This window comes from Taurulus bubalis, assembly GCF_910589615.1.
Source record: "Taurulus bubalis genome assembly, chromosome: 10".
Taxonomy (NCBI): domain Eukaryota; kingdom Metazoa; phylum Chordata; class Actinopteri; order Perciformes; family Cottidae; genus Taurulus; species Taurulus bubalis.
Window position 1 is genome coordinate 4,518,431 of NC_136598.1, and position 16,850 is coordinate 4,535,280.

The 16,850-nt window shown below is 38.7% G+C and overlaps 1 protein-coding gene across 1 annotated transcript; it reads right to left on the reverse strand.

Annotated features, from left to right (window-relative positions):
- Window positions 1-2,670: 2,670 nt before the first annotated feature.
- Window positions 2,671-16,180, reverse strand: LOC306742070 (caspase a-like; the record flags this gene model as incomplete). The annotated part of the gene is made up of 9 exons (XM_079224410.1): window positions 2,671-4,468; window positions 4,591-4,700; window positions 4,823-4,966; window positions 5,082-5,322; window positions 5,415-5,591; window positions 5,778-5,866; window positions 5,992-6,276; window positions 15,318-15,572; window positions 16,177-16,180. 9 exons carry the CDS (start codon window positions 16,178-16,180, stop codon window positions 4,364-4,366), a joined length of 1,410 nt encoding a protein of 469 aa, XP_079080536.1. The 3' UTR covers window positions 2,671-4,363.
- Between the last annotated feature and the right edge of the window lie 670 nt (window positions 16,181-16,850).

Consider the following 16,850-nt stretch of genomic DNA (forward strand, 5'->3'; position numbering starts at 1 on the left):
ACCACGATACATCACGTCACACAGCCGCACACAGAGCAAAAACACGACAGATTCCCATTTTCTCTTTCATGAATGCAATCCATTACGAGGTGCGTTACACACTGTACGACACATTGTACGACACATTGTACGACACATTGTACGACACATCGTACGACACATTGTACGACACATTGTACGACACATCGTACGACACATTGTACGCGCGGTGGAGATGCCAGAGGTGTTTCCGCATGAGTTGCTATTCTGTAAATGTGTGGTGCTGCGAACTGTTTACCTGAGTGTTGAGTGTTGTCAACGATATGATGTTTCCAAAAGTGAATTCCTGAATGAATAAAAGTTACTATATGAAATGTAACCCTATACTAATACATTCCAGATTCCAAATATGACACATATTCAATTGTAATGTCTATTTTGTGTTGTACAGGCAAATGACAGGCCACTAATCTGCAGTGGTTTTTAAAAGCCAAGTTATCTATTTACATATTATTTACTTTATCCTTTCTTTCTACGTTCTCTCTCTAATGTCCTCTACCTCCCTTCAAAGGCTGGCATGGTTTAGTTCACTGTAAATTTATGTTTTTTTTTCAATCGCAAAGGCTAAAGAAGAAAAGTTGGATATTTTGTTCATCACACTGGCAAACTTTTCAAATGTCATCTCGTGTACTTGACGTCATCTGGCTTTACCAGTTGTGCAGCCTTTCTAACCGTTGCTCCATGTTGAGTGTCAGCGCGTGAATGTGAAATATAGGATATGCGTGTGTTCATTTGTAGCTTCATATTTCAACGTGCCGTGTGTGAGTCGTGGGACGAGAACACGAGTGCATGTTATTAGCCACGTGTGTCTTTGTTTTGTATAAAGTGTAAACAAATTTAAAGCTCTCTAACACTGCCGGTATGTTCAAATAAGCTGTTAAAATAGAGTCTAGTCTGGTTTGGATTGATTATTCTGGTCTATAAGTGACAAATACTTGTTGTTTTTGTCTTTTTATAAACAGAACATATCCCTCTGCCAAGCTACACTGTTTATTTGTATGAGTAAACATCATGAGTCAGTGAAAGCATCAGCATGACCTGTAAAAGACTCTCATTTCAGATGTGCACAGACTGAAACCATGTTACCTTGTTGCCTACTCAACTTGTTGCCTTTGTGTTGTATTGTGATGGCTGTTTGATTAGAGTTTGTTTTTGTTTAGTTTTCTTAGTAAAGTTTGTCTGAAAAATCACATTTGTTTTTGCGTTGTTTTTGCACAAGTGCATTCAGAGACAGGATGTAACCTGTTTTTTCTCATATCTGCGGCCGTTCCGACTATGAGTCATAATAACTTGCACACCTCACCGCCGCTGGAGAGATTCAACATTGTTTATCGTTAGTGTGAAACAAGTTCTAAAATCACAGAACCTCAAACATAAAAAGAAACAAAGCAATCTTTACCCTCCAGTAACTGTCTATTTACTTTGTTTATCTCCAGGGTTCAGTGAAGGCATTGAACCTGGACATTATGCTGTGTTGGAGTTCAGCCAAAATGTTTGTCTTTTATTTTGAAGGCTGATTCTTTCCCTCAGAAAGAGATCAATTACACCAATTTCTTTGCTTTCATGGGTGGGATTTCTGCTTTCACCATTGGTTGGAAATATATTCAATAAATGTAAGGTGAAAGCTTTTTTCCATATATCTGTTTGGACATCCCACATTAGAGCTACATGAGTAAACGTTTTATGTCAGAAACAGATTTATTTCTCACAATTTCTAATGTCCCTTTTTGTGCAGCTCATGAACTCAGTCAGTGTTTATCAGTCATCTTTGTACATGGATCTATGTCTACTGTAATTTAAGGATTTACTTCCCATTTTCAGTTGGGCAACTATATGCCCTTTTAGCACTTTTCTTTTCATTACTCTTGTCTGGACTCTGAAGTTCCCCTTTCCTCACTCACTGTCAAAGTACTCAGAACATTGACTTCCTCTTCTATTCACATACCTTCTGAGATTAAACATTACACTTTATTATCCCATAAAACTGGATACTACTTGAACAATTGTACTTTCCACAGCCCTCAGCTGGGCTTTCGGCCTAACATATAAAACAGAGTTCAGTTCAGTTTTGAGCTTTCCACTGATAAGTCCATCATAAAGCAAAGTGGGGATGATGTAATAATGTGCTTTGTAGTCTTTTTGCACCACTGTATTTAATAATCAGATCATAATAAGTGATGTACATATCGTATAGCATCACTCAATGTTTTCTTCACCAGCACAGATGGAGCATGCTGTTTCACATCATCACAGCCCACTAACAAGTACTGACCCACGCTCAGCTGAAATATGTGGCATGCTTAAAATACTATGCACGAGAGCCTCACTCACTTCAAGCCAACAAACATGACAATGCAAACCTATTCAGAATTATGCAAAATAGTTGCATGGTTGTTTATATCCAGGTATGTGTTGACAGTCATGTTTATCTGGATTTAAAACATAAATGTGTTAAAGTTTGGTGTATCTGAGAATAGATTGGGGTCACCTCCTCTGCAGACCTGGATGATGATGATTTTGGGTTTGTTCAACAGCCGTTCACAGCCATAATATCAACAAATACACTGTCTGTCTGGGAAAGATTGAGATGTTTATAGAACTTCAGATAGCATGTCATCACACATCATCATAGACCAATTCAATTTCATTTATTTTGTGTAGCCAAAAATCACAAATACAAAATTAGCCTCAGAGGCCTTTACAATCCTCACATCGAAATGTATGTTCGCTCCCCATGCGCTTTATAGCAGCTCACCACTAAGTGCTAAGAATGGGTTAAATGCATCTGTATGTATATGAGATGGCAATCAACTTTAATTATATTTTAAGTTTATGAAAATAAGTTGATTGGGTAGTAAAAGGCTGGTCACGTTACTTTGTCTTCATAAATATTGGTTACATTTAGTGGGTTTAGTTTGAATAAAGATTTGACTTTAAGTCTAAATTTTGTGTTGTTAATTTAAATCTAGTTAAAATCCATTTGGCTACATGTGCATTTAGCTATCCAAGGAATTCACTTAAGTTTATTTGGATAGTCCAGCATCCCACATTTTGTAAAAAAGCATAACAGGCCAACAACATTTCTGACATCTTCTGTGTTGCCTTGGCCATATAGAATAGAATAAAAAATGTATTTCATACACTGACTAGTTATATGACGTACATGAGTAAGCAACCTGTTGAATACAAGTTGATAAAAATGCTCCATTAATTCAAAGGCTTTCATACTGTTATTTATATATACAAATGTAATTGTATTTTATCAACTGAACGACGCAGATCTATCTTTATAGTCGTTTTGCATCTCTTTACGGTTGTTTTGTGTCTTTGTTGTCAATTTGCATCTTCTTGTTGTCTCTTTGAAGTCAGTCTTTCATCATCATTCTCTTAAAGTTATGTGTCTTCGTTGTTGATTTGCATCTCTTTGTTGTCTCTGAAGTCAGTTTACATCTCTTTGAAGTTTAGTATCTCTGCTGTCGATGTACGTCTCTATGAAACAGTTTTACATCTATTTTTTTGTCCTTTGGTCCCTAAGCCTGTGACCAAATGGCCACTTCAGTAATCAATAAGTTGTATCTATTCACAAAGTAGTATCTCAATGGCACACACAATTTAAAATGTGGCTACAAGTCTGAGCTAAACAGGGGGGTATTCTTCGTACCTGGCTAAACAGAGTCAAGCAAATGTCCTAATCTCCATCTTAAATGAGCGAGATGATTGACATCAGGCTATCTGGGTTTCTTCACGGCTGATCCGCGCTGAAACGTCTCGTTAATTCTAGCCAGACGTCAGTCATCTGGATAAATGCGCCGCTCCTCTTCAGAAGGGATAATAATGGAGCACTGACACCACCATGTTCTAACAGTACAATGGCAAATAAACTCAGAGGAACCTCTTTTTATTTCTCTGCTGAGAAGCAGGAGATGATCATGAAGGCATATGAGGAAGTCAGTACCGTAGTCATTCACAGCAAACGCGTTGCGAATATTCCAACGTTTTTGCAACATTGTTGCCGTGAACGCAACTTTAACTCCGCCCCCGCTGCGAGACATAAGCGTCACAAACATATCAGACAAGTTAAATGCGTCAGTGTTGAGAAAATGTATCGGCTTTTTTGTCCGGTGGGAGTGTCCAGCTTATCCAGTGAATGTCAGTAAGCCTGCCCGGGAGCAGGTTTAAATTTTTGGATGTGTTGCTATGGTGATTAATCTAAGCTTGCTTCGAGAAACCGAGAACGCCTGACCTACGTCATCTTATCCTGACAATTAGCCCGCTAACTCAGTAAGCCAGGTACGAGAAACAGGGCCCTGGAGTGAATCCTGCCTCAGAGGCCTGGAAAGAAGTAGAAGCGCTTTGTCAGAGTGCATCTGTCTTTGCTCGCCATCTGTCTCTTGTTTTGACTGGCAAACTCTTCAAAGCGTTGCAGGACCTGTGTGGTTGAAACAAACATTGTATAAAATTAAGCAAGGCCAAGACTAATGAAACAAGAGCATCATCATTGCTGCTCGCTACATGGTGTTGCCTCATTAACGGATATTACTTTCCACTTACTTTTCTGAAAAGTTCCTCAATGTCATCCTTATGTGCGAAGGTGTTCAGCACATCAACAACGTACTGGATGAGAAAAGACCCACGATCTATTTGTCTATATGAGACAGTATCTGGAGGAAAAACATAGAGAAACAGGTCATATATTTTGTTTTTATTACATAAATTAACTATTCTATCTTCATTGTGTTATGAGCTGTAGAATAAGGTCTAATACTATTTAAATTGCACTGACCAGGGGTGCAGGAAAGAAGAGAAATGAAGTCTTTTTCTTTGTTTACATATCGCAAAGTATCCTCCTCAATGTTTTCTCCACCAGCGTTATCAGAGACCACAACTAGGTTTGCAGCATCTTCAACCAGCACCGATCCTCCCTCCTCTGAAACGCATGTGGCATACTTTGAATGCAGTGTACGAGAGCCTCGAATGAGACACAAGCAGACTCCTACATTAATGTATATTAATGTGTGTTCTATCTGTGAGAGTAGAGTCACCTCCTCTGCAGGCCTGGATGATGATGATCTTGGGTTTGTCCAGCAGTGCTGGACATTCATGTGGGCCCAAGTGTTTGTAAATGTTGTTGATGGGGAACTCATCTGGTTTTTCAGCATCCACTTTCCAGTCGACACCGAGAACAGCTCCCAGTTTCCCATGTGACATGATAACCACCAACACACTGTCTGTCTCTTTGAGATTCGGATGTTTAGAGAACTCAATGACGGCATTATCGATTGCCTGTGACAACACAAAAAGGCAAACATCAGTTACTCTCACAAAATCAACCAAACACAAAAACTTTTTTTTAATTTCCCTTTCTGTAATAGTACCTTTCCTGTGAGGTTTGTGTGTATCACCACCTCGTATCCCAGAGCTGTGAGCAGTTTCTTTGTGTTCGCCTCGTCCTTCTCAGCTCCACTTCTGTTTAATTTCTCATTAGTAAACGTTATATTAGTGATTAGCAGGGCCACACGATTGTTAATGGCCTTTTTGGCTGCAGGGTAAATCTGAAAAACAGATTTAAAGGGAAAGAAGTATTACAAAAAAATTAGAATTTGTGTGGAAATATTGTAGACTTTCTTAAGAAAACGATTATTCCCACTTGTGAAACAACACATATCTATCAAGGTCAGATGAACTAATGTACAGGAAGCTATTTAATACTCTTGATATGGCTTTTATGAAGGACTAACATCTCTATCATTCAGTTTCTCCCTCCAGAAGGCCTCGCTGGTGTGGTTGAGTGTGTTTGACCAATCCTGCTCCATCTGTTGCTCTGCAGCTGGGAACAGAAACACATTTCTGCTCAAAATGGTGGCCTTACTTCTGTGTAACACAACTCTATTTATGACAGTGTCAAAGAATGATATTAGCTATATCAGCTATCGCTGAAATATGTCAGCTCACCCGGCTGAGCAGGTTGACCAGAGGACAGACCCAGTTCAGAGTAAAGCGAAGAATCTCTGCTTTGTAGGTGAGCGATCATTTTCCCGCTGGCTTTGTCTCCTTTCTTCTTCACCGTGTCAATGAGAGCGCGCGCCTTGTCCGCTGTGCTACTGTTCTCCTCAAGTATTGAGTCTTTCAGGCCATCGTTCAAGACACCATCTTCCAGAAGGTCGTCCAGGAGCTGTTTTATCAGTTCTCTGTTGGCCTTTTCCACAAACTTTCTCCTCACATTGGCAAGCTCCTTATCTAGAAGAGGTGAGATGAAGCAAATGAAATCGCACAACAGATGTACTAACATGAGTAGGGCGTGATCGGCCAGACGCGACTTTTAAAAGTGCAGCCGCTTCAAAAGCGCCTTGGCAAAAACGGCCCGGTGCGCCTGTGGAGCGGGCCTGCTCGCGCAACTGCAGTGACATTGATGAGCTGTGCAACTCCGCGCCTTTTTGCGCTTAAAAGTTTAGAATATTTTAACTTTCATGCGCACCTAAAAAACGCTAGAAAAACACGAAGCGCGGCATTTAAAAAGGCACGCATGAAAGGGCCGCCGTACCATAGGAAAACAATGGTTTTGCATAGCGATGCGTTTGGTGTGATCGGCCCCTAATGTTATTTATTCCAGTGATTCTCAACTGGTGGGTGGACCCGTTTTCAGTGGGTAGCAGGCCTTTGCCTGAAAAAATAAATACAAATAAGCACAAAAAAAAATTAAGATATATATATTTTTTTGTTCATCCTGTGGTTTTATTTTGAAGGGACTTTTTTACACAGCGGGGTGTCATTTTTTTGCCGGCTCTGGTTTCAACTTGTTTTGCACTTGTCCCTCCATGTTTTCAGCAGCGTGTGGTTGGGATCAACCCATCCTGATATGGGGAGACTCTGGGTTTTTAGGATAATTAAATTAAATAGCTTGCATGACAGGAAAAAACTTGGGGGTTGTGAGGAGAATTGAGTGCTGCTTAATTTTCTGTAAAGCACAATGTTTTTCAGTATTTACTGATGAGGTAATCACAAGAAACATTCATTTTGTATATGAATCCTTTTGAATTGCACTTTTTGTTTAATTTATTTTGAATTAGTAGAGAAGTGACTTGTTCCACAGTAAAGTGTTTGTCATAGATTCAGTGAGTGTGTATTCTCAGTTAAAGTTAGGTCATTTGAGTCTTTTTGAAACGACTTCTTAGTTGTTGACTTTTTTCTTTGTGCGTGAAAGCTGTTGAGTCTGTTTAAAAATGGCTGAAGATTCTGAATTGTTATGTATGTTGTAATACCTCGTGTCCTGAAGATGTACTTTTTGGTTTTTAATAAAAATGCAGCTAATCGAGTGTAAAAGGGAATAGTTCTCTCTCTAGCATCGCCAGCAGCTGCTCGTTTTGGTTTGTCATTAAACTTGTTTTTGTGTTAGGATACATGTACTATCTCAGGTTCAAACGGCAACATCTTTTAATTAAATAAATTTGAGAAGTTGAGAATGTTCCTCGATTTGGGTCATCCAGGGGTGATGGTTGGTCCTGGAGCCAGACCAGTTGAGAACCACTGATTTATTAAAATTAAAATTATAATTAAGTTGGATCAACACCTATAAAACGGGTTCAACAAAAACTGAGCATTATAACATTAATGAAGTTGAATTTATTGTGTGACTGTTGTATTAAACCACATTAACTTTGGTCTTAGTATGTACTGGCATCTGAGTGTATAATAATGTCTTAAAAAGCAAAGTACAAATTATACATTAAGTGTAACTAAGGATATGAACTCAGAGAGAATTGGTCCTTTCTTAATAGTGAGTTACATTTTCACTTTGCAGCACTTTTATGTTTATAACCTTGCTGTACAGTGTAACCATGAATCAATAAGTTTTGAATATTTACCTTTGTGTTCAAATAGTTACGCAACACTTGGCGCTATAAACTGAGTACTTATGTTGCGGTTGCGGAAGGTTGGTGCCCTTCCTCCTCGCGGTGTGGAGAGGAAGAAGCCACTTACCCATGGCTTATTACTTCACTTGATATGCTAAAAACTAGAATAAGTTTATGTCATTTCACATCATATATGAATCATTAGACCATCAGTGATCGGTAATCTATTTAACTTTTCGTCTGACGTTTCTGGGCTGACCTGCGTATTTTGGATCTTTTAGCTCCATAAACTCGCGTTTGAATGTAACGTCAAACGTGACACAGTTTTATGGACTTATCAACAGAGTAGGGCGCGCGGAAATGAACGTCTGCAAAGTGAAACTAATACGTGGCACACACAACAACATGCAGAATGATGAAGATGTTCCGTTGGCAGACTTTGTTAATCAAAGGAAGTGTAAAACATCTTATTTCTAACCCTCATTGCGCAGAACATGCACATAAACACGGCTCGAGCAGATTTGCGCCCAATGGCTGATCTCACGCATATTGACGCCAACATACTTTAAAGTTATGGTCACATGTAAAGTGCATCCCGAGCGTGACATCTTACCTGCCATCTCTCAAACCTCGTATCACAGAATTGTTTCAAACGGAGTCTCCAAGTCACACAACCTTCATGCAGGAACGACCGCGTAAAAGCCCGTGGGCGTGGACCACTGGCAGAGATGGTATCCTGTTCGACGACGAGTAGCCTACTTTATATCACCAGTACGTACACGCAGGGGCGGACTGGGGGAAACAAGTGGCCTGGGAGTTCCTGTCAGACCGGCCCACGCAATACAGCGCGCTGCCAACTCAATGCATCGTATGACAGCCAACCCCTGCCAAAACTATATGAAGGTAGATTTGTGTCTTTATTACACAAACCAAAAAACATGTTTTGAGAGCAAAATTCTGGTTTGTAGCTAGAATTTCTGTCTACAATTAAAAAAAATCTTTGCTCTCAAAATAAAAACCGTTGCTCTCAAAATAAAAACCTGCGCGCTCAATCCCAAAAGTTACGAGTTGAGTTTTGGACGTCGGGGGCGGGGCATACGCTGCTGAATGAGGCAGGAGTTTCTATTGGTGGGCTCGACTGCAGGGCTCTCAAGTGTCACGCATTGAGCGTGACTGTCACGCATTTCGGTCCTAAGTCACGCCCTCCCGCCACACATCGTATTTCTCACGCTGAAAAAAACTCTAGGCTATTTAATGTGCCGCAGCGCACAAACATGACCTGGTCGCGCTGCCCTCACCATGGAGGAATCAAGCACGTCTCCCCCGAATCCCCTGGAGTTCTGCTGCGAGGTGCCACTCATCAGCCAATCAAAAAAAAGACATGGGCTACACGAATAGCCAATAAGAAAAACGTATCTGTTGTATCTGGGTGAAATGTAATCCAGCAACCTATGAAAATAAAGCTAATTATAATATGGGGGGGAAGGGGGCTGGTCTGTGGGCATGACTTTTACTCAAGTAGTATTTTAATAGGTGACTTTTACTTTTACTGGAGTAATTCTCCAGTAAGGTATCTTTACTTTTACACAAGTACGACTTTTGGGTACTTTATACAGCACTGCTCACGCCACACAACCAATTTCTCACAGCAAAAGAAATTTCTGATTTTGGGCCGAGGCGCGTTCGTTCCTTTTCAAACTCCTCGACGATAGATGGCGCTAAGGAGCGCATCTGTAAACCTATTCGCTGCATAGACATCCTATTTACCCCAAACTTTGGGGTAAATAGGAAATGGAAGGATCATTATGCCATACAGATGGCAGTGTGAACCTGTATGAGACACTTGACACTGTAATATAGAACTATGTGGCCTACCATGCCACTGGCCAAGGTAAGAGAGAAATAAGTAGGTCTGAAAAAGAAAAAAAAACTCAAGGATGTATTTTCTCTTTTTAATTATGCATATCATTGCTTTCTACTATAAAATAGCACTACATGTAAACAGTATCTCTGTAAAGTTTGACTTTGATTAAGTGAAGTTAAATATTTTTAGTAATTCATTTAGTGCACATTTCGTGTACCGTAGATTTAGGTCCCTGAAAGCAAAAATGCCCTAGCTTTCTTCCTGGACCTTGGACACCTCTGGTTCCACAACAGAGGGGCTCTGCTCAAGCAGATGCACCAATACATACCAAGCAAGGCCATGTGAAATATAGTTTCATCCATAAGTAAGTCATATTTCAGTTTTTGGGCTGGAATGTGGTTGCCTCTCAGGGCAGCCCACTGCTCCTTAACCAAGAATGGGTCAAATGCAGAGAAGAATTTCCCCAAGGGGATTAATAAAGGATCATTTATTTATTTCTTATATTGGCGAATTCTATAGGTCGTATGCTTTCCAGAAAGGTGTGCCAATCATGTGTAGCATTAAGCTAGGGATATACAAATAGATATTTTCATAACTTGGGGTGCTCTCTCGAGTCACGTTCGAGTCCTCTCGAGTCATATTTATGGTTTATGTTAATATTTAAGGTTGAATTGTGTTATAAACATGTCAAATGGACATATATACTCTTGTAAGGCCTGGCTTTGTCACATCAGTGGCTCTAGTATCGATTCATGGTAGTACGAGGACTTGGAGAGTGAGGAAGACCTTCTGATGAAGAATTCTGCCCCCATTTTTAAGTTTTAAGTCCCTTTAATAAAGAAATATAAATATATATATATATGTATATATATATATATATATATATATATATATATATATATATATATATATATATATATATATGTATATATATATATACATAATCAATCAAGTTGTTGTCTTTTAATAGCTTTTCTTAGTTACACTGACATTCTGTCTCGGTAGCGGCAAGCGAAGAGGGGCGTTGTAAGGCAACGACCCCCGTCGCGCCAGGGCCGGTCTTCTCCGAGTCGGGTTGTTTGGGAATGCAGCCCGCAGGAAATGCATTCAAACGAGCGGAGAGATCCACGTGACACAACATCCGGTTTTCAAAGATATTTTACAAAGTAAAAGTCTTGCATCCAAAAATCTAATTTCTGAATATTTAATGACTGATAAACATTTTTTTTTTGTGATGTAGGACTTTTACTTTGTAAAATATCTGAATTGGTACAGTTAAGATGTTTGGATGTGTTCTGAAATGTTCTGAACACATCCATATCAGTCAGTATTTTGAAAATCGGATGTTGTGTCACGTGGCTCTTTTCGCTCGTTTGAACGCGTTTCCTAACATATCAGTGTCTGCTGATTTGACCACGGAGATCCGAGTGTCTGACTGCAGTGTTATACTGCACTAGATGGAGTTTACCACCCACTTTGGGCTGCATTCCCAAACAAGCGGTCTCCAGACCAGCCCAGTAACCGGCCTCACACTGCCCCTCTTCGCTTGCTGCTACTGAGGGAATCCTTGTTAGTATCTTTTCCTCCGCAGAGCTTAGAAATTCAAATATCCTTTAATTCAGCGGGAAAGCATGAAAACAATACAAATACAACACAAACATACGTTGCTTATGAACATATACATGAAAACAATAACGCAAACATACGTAGATTATGAACGTATTTGTAATATGTCAAACATAAACGTAATTGAGCCTGCGTTTTAGTTTTGGGGAATGTAATTTTTAGGAGACAGGGTTGCTCAGGTCCATGGCCTGAGCCAACAGCTCCATGCAAACATAGAAGAAATCATAAAACTGGAAGATAGTTTTGCATTAGTAAAAATAAATATTGTGCTCTGAACTGATTACATTTAATTTCACGTAGCAGTAGCATGTCATTCATTCTAGGACATCCTCATGTACATCTTGTAAATGCAGGGGGGCATTGTTTCCCATTGGACTGGGTCTTATTCAAAAAAATCAAACTGTATGGCAAAGGCAGATGTATTTGCTATTGTACACTGCGTATTATACAGACTACTGTATTCTAGTTTCTCTTTTTTTTTCAACAATAATTGTGTTATTGTTTTTAGAGGCATTTAAAAAGGTCTCTGAAAAAATACAAACAACATTTTTTTAATTGATGGAATTAATTAGATGTGCAGTTACCCTGGTTTTTAAAACGTGAAACGTGATGATAGTCTTGATTGCTTGAGTGGAGGCATCTGTAGGCCGCAAGATTACAGAAATGTAACACGTGTTGATGCCTTTGTGCTAAAATGTGTCTTCTTTTTTTTTTTTTTACATTTGACTTGATACTTATTCCAGAGTGCTGCTTTTTTCTAGGTCAGTGAAGATCCGTTTAACACCAGAAGGCAGTGACTGTTTCTGTGTAGGCATCATGCTCAAGCACTGCATCAATCTAACTTTGCCTTTGTTTCTGTTGTTTTGGCTGCAGAGAGGATCTTCCCAATCCACTGTGAACACCTGATGGTCAAGATACAAGTCCTCAAGCAGAACTTCCCGAGCAGCTCAGCTTCCTGAACTTTGTGTCCGTGTGAGACTCTATACCATGTTGGGTGCCCTCTTCAGTTAAGTCTGGACTGAGCGACTTGTTCCTCTTGATCAACTCGGCGCAAGTGGCTAATCTTTTCATGTTTATTCATGAGTAATCCTTCACATGCTGTTTCTTCAAGATCTCAACAATGCTTTGTGAGTATACGGTCAAGTTATTGGATCAGTTCAACCTGTTTTTCACAGAAAATGTTAATTTCTTAAGGTTTATCAACGATGGTCTGTATCTTGATTTACAATAGGCTTTATTTAATATTTCCTGATGTTGACTATACAATCTATGCCAACTGTAGCGTTCCCTTGCCAGGGAAAGAGGAGGGTAGGGGGAGAGTAGGAAAGGCAAGACCTCGCACCTAACTCGGTGGCACTCCGTCGGCTAATTATCCTAGTGATCCCGGAGGAAATAATAATCCTCATCCGATATTGGCATAACGCCTTCGGTCTTTTATCTCACCCCGTGCTAAATCGTTAGGTTTTTGTGTTATTTTCAAATTAAGTTATAGGTTTTGTCGAGGGTGTTTTACAGCTTGCGCTCTAGGTCCCCTGCGGTAGGCTGTAACTTCTCTCAACCCTTATCAAGCGAGTACGTATATCGTCTATGCCTTCTCTCTACCTATTTTGACACCATCTCATCAGTATGACAAACACTGCAAAAGTCTTCACCCAAAGATACTTACCTTAAGTCTCTTTGGTAGATTCAGTCGTCACTTCTGTATCTCACGGTGGATTGACAGGGAAAGAGGGTTTATATTGTTTTAAAGAACCAGAACCTTTGGTTTGGTTTCAGTCCCTTACAAATGGTAAGGCCGAGTTTTTATTCAAAGTTTATCTTACATACAAAAAATTAAATTCAATCAAACAGTTTAAAAGTCACAAGTAACTAAGAGAAAGGGTTAAGTTTTTAGAGCTGGTGAGTGAACACCTCTTCTCTCTTGTCTACTCCTGCACAGAATTGCCAGGCACCCCCCTCCTGATAGCAGAAGTTTCTTCCAGACTCTAAAGCTGGAGACCTGTCCCAACCCCTAAGGGCTGGGACAGGTCCAATCTGATTTTTCTCCGTTTCTAGTAAAGATGCCTATTAAGTAACTAAGAGAAAGGGTTAAGTTTAGAGCTGGTGAATAAACACCTCTTCTCTCTTGTCTACTCCTGCACAGAATTGCCAGGCACCCCCTAAAAACATGCATTCCTACCCCCTCTTTTATACACCAGAGTACATAAGTCATCCTGTCACCAGAGTTGGACAGAGGAGGTTTCACTACCTTATTTGGTAATACTGCCAATGCATGCTCTTAACAAAGGAGAGAACATTTAACACATCTCATTCAAAAAGAGTATATTTGTATTTGGGGTTTCTTGAACATTTTAAATGCTTTAATTTTCAAAAACAAATGATTTTTCCCATATTCTCTGCCAGAATACCCGTATCTCTCTGAAACACTCCGTGTTAGTGCCTGCCTCTTTAAACCTTAACCCTGCAGGGGAAAAGCCCAGTCTGCTCTGATGGGCTTGTAAGACAAATATGTCACACCGTATCAAAGGTAGATCTCAATTCTATTGGAACCTGAAAGTGAAATAGAAAGTGTGATATAATCTGAATGACTTGTTTAATCACATGTTTTCTCATCAGCCTGACAGGGTTATCTAATGTCACTGTTTTTGGGTTGGTATATTCCAGATACTCAGATATGTATATAAGCACTGAACAAGTGAATTCGATCAGGGTTTCCACTGTGACCTGGATCAGGGTCAATGTGGCTCAGCTGTGCGAGCAGAAGCGCTGCCAGGTGTCTGGCAAGAAATAGAATAAGTACAAATGTATTCAAGGATTGCATTTGTTGGTTCGGTGCAGTTTCAATAAGTTATTTAAACAAATCAAATATGACTCTTAAAAGCTAATATGAATATGTATGGAAACTGCTGGTTGCCTTTGTTTTGTTAAGTATGACGAAAATATGTTATTAATGTAAAAGTAAATAAATAAGTAAACTTTCAAAAATATTGCGCTTTCTATGTGGCCCTCCGATGAGATCACAATACAGCCAAATTCAGTTTGAGACCCCTGCGTTACAGGATACATTTATGTAAAGTCTAGCTGCAAGAAAGTTTTATTTGTGACACAAAGATTTCCAATTCACGATGGTCACATGGCTGGTCAATTAAAACAACACACAGTTAAACATATATATCATTTTGAAATGAGTCATGCACGGTGAAACGGAATTTGAAAGAGACATATTATGTTCAATTTCAGGTTATTAGTTGTATTTGGGGTTTCTTTAACATTAAAATGCTTTAATTTTCAAAAACATTATTAATTATTAATAATTAATAATAATAATTTTTCACATATTCTTTGCCAGAATGTACCTGTATCTCTCTGAACCTGCGTGTTGACTGGACGACTTCCTGCTATCGCGATTGCAGCACTTATTATTTTGTTTGTGATAAAAAAATTCAGAGAGAACGAGTTGTTTGGCTAAGTCCTTCCGGAGGCTAAACCAGGCATCCAATAATTATTACGAGCTAACAATTTAAAAAGCCTGAATAAAGCAGTGGAGAGAGAGAAGTTTATTCTGTCCACAATAGATGACATCCTACCTAAACGCAAAAGTGTTTTCCCTTTTAGACGCAGCAAGTGGTTTCCGGCAGATACCGCTAGACAAAGAGAGTGCCAAACTCACTATACCTTCATAACTCCCTTTGGAAGGTATTTCTTTAATAGACTGCCATTTGAAATCACAAGTGGACCAGAAATCTTTCAACGTGAAATGACTGAGTTCTTGAAAGATCAAGAAGGCCTGGCGATTTTCATGAATGACATCCTTATTTATTCAGACTCAGAAGAAGTCCATGAAGTGAGACTCCAAAAGACTCTGGACACACTGGAGAAGGCTGGTTTGAAGTTAAACCACAACAAATGTGAATGAGCAGGTTGACCAGAGGACAGACCCAGTTCAGAGTAAAGCGAAGAATCTCTGCTTTGTAGGTGAGCGATCATTTTCCCGCTGGCTTTGTCTCCTTTCTTCTTCACCGTGTCAATGAGAGCGCGCGCCTTGTCCGCTGTGCTACTGTTCTCCTCAAGTATTGAGTCTTTCAGGCCATCGTTCAAGACACCATCTTCCAGAAGGTCGTCCAGGAGCTGTTTTATCAGTTCTCTGTTGGCCTTTTCCACAAACTTTCTCCTCACATTGGCAAGCTCCTTATCTAGAAGAGGTGAGATGAAGCAAATGAAATCGCACAACTCAAAAGTTTTGATTTAAACAGATGTACTAACATGAGTAAGACATTAGGGATATATGTTATTTAGTCTATCCTCATTGATATAAATATAAAACACAATAAAGACACCTGTGAGTTTAAAGTAATACAATTCACCACCACCACAAAATGCATCCTTATAATTAACTTTCAACAAACACATTGATGAAGTTGTACCTAATATAATGGCATCTGAGTGTATAATAATGTCTTAAAAAACAAAGTACAAATTATGTGAAGTAGGTTTTTGTGAGTAAGGAATCATTGACGATACATTAAGTGTAACTAATCATATGAACTCAAAGAGACTTGGTCCTTTCTTAATAGTGAGTTAGAGGAATGCATGATACAACCTGCATTAAATTATCACTTAAGCATGTGTTTTTAACCTTGCTGTACAGTGTAACCATGAATCAATAAGTTTTGCATATTTACCTTTGTGTTCAAATAGTTACGCAACACTTGGCGCTATAAACTGAGTACTTATGTTGCGGTTGCGGAAGGTTGGTGCCCTTCCTCCTCGCGGTGTGGAGAGGAAGAAGCCACTTACCCATGGCTTATTACTTCACTTGATATGCTAAAAACTAGAATAAGTTTATGTCATTTCACATCATATATGAATCATTAGACCATCAGTGATCGGCAATCTATTTAACTTTTCGTCTGACACATTTATGGGCTGACCTGCGTATTTTGGACCTTTTTAACTCCATAAACTTGTGTTTGAATGTAACGTCAAACGTGACACAGACACAGTGGCGGCCGGCCTTGAGCCATATATATATATATATATATATATATATATATATATATATATATATATATATATATATATATATGCATATATATAATATATATATGCATATATATGCATATATATGCATATATATATGTATATGCATATATATACATATATATATGCATATATATATGTATATATATATATATATATATATATATACTGAATTGTATATATATATATATACATATATATATGCATATATATATGCATATATATATATATATATATATATATATATATATACTGAATTGTATAAAATGTCCATGTGCATATATATATATATATATGCATATATGTATATATATATATATATATATATATATATGCATATATGTATATATATATATATATATATATATATATATATATATATATATATATATATATACTGAATTGTATAAAATGTCCTTATTATGTCAGTG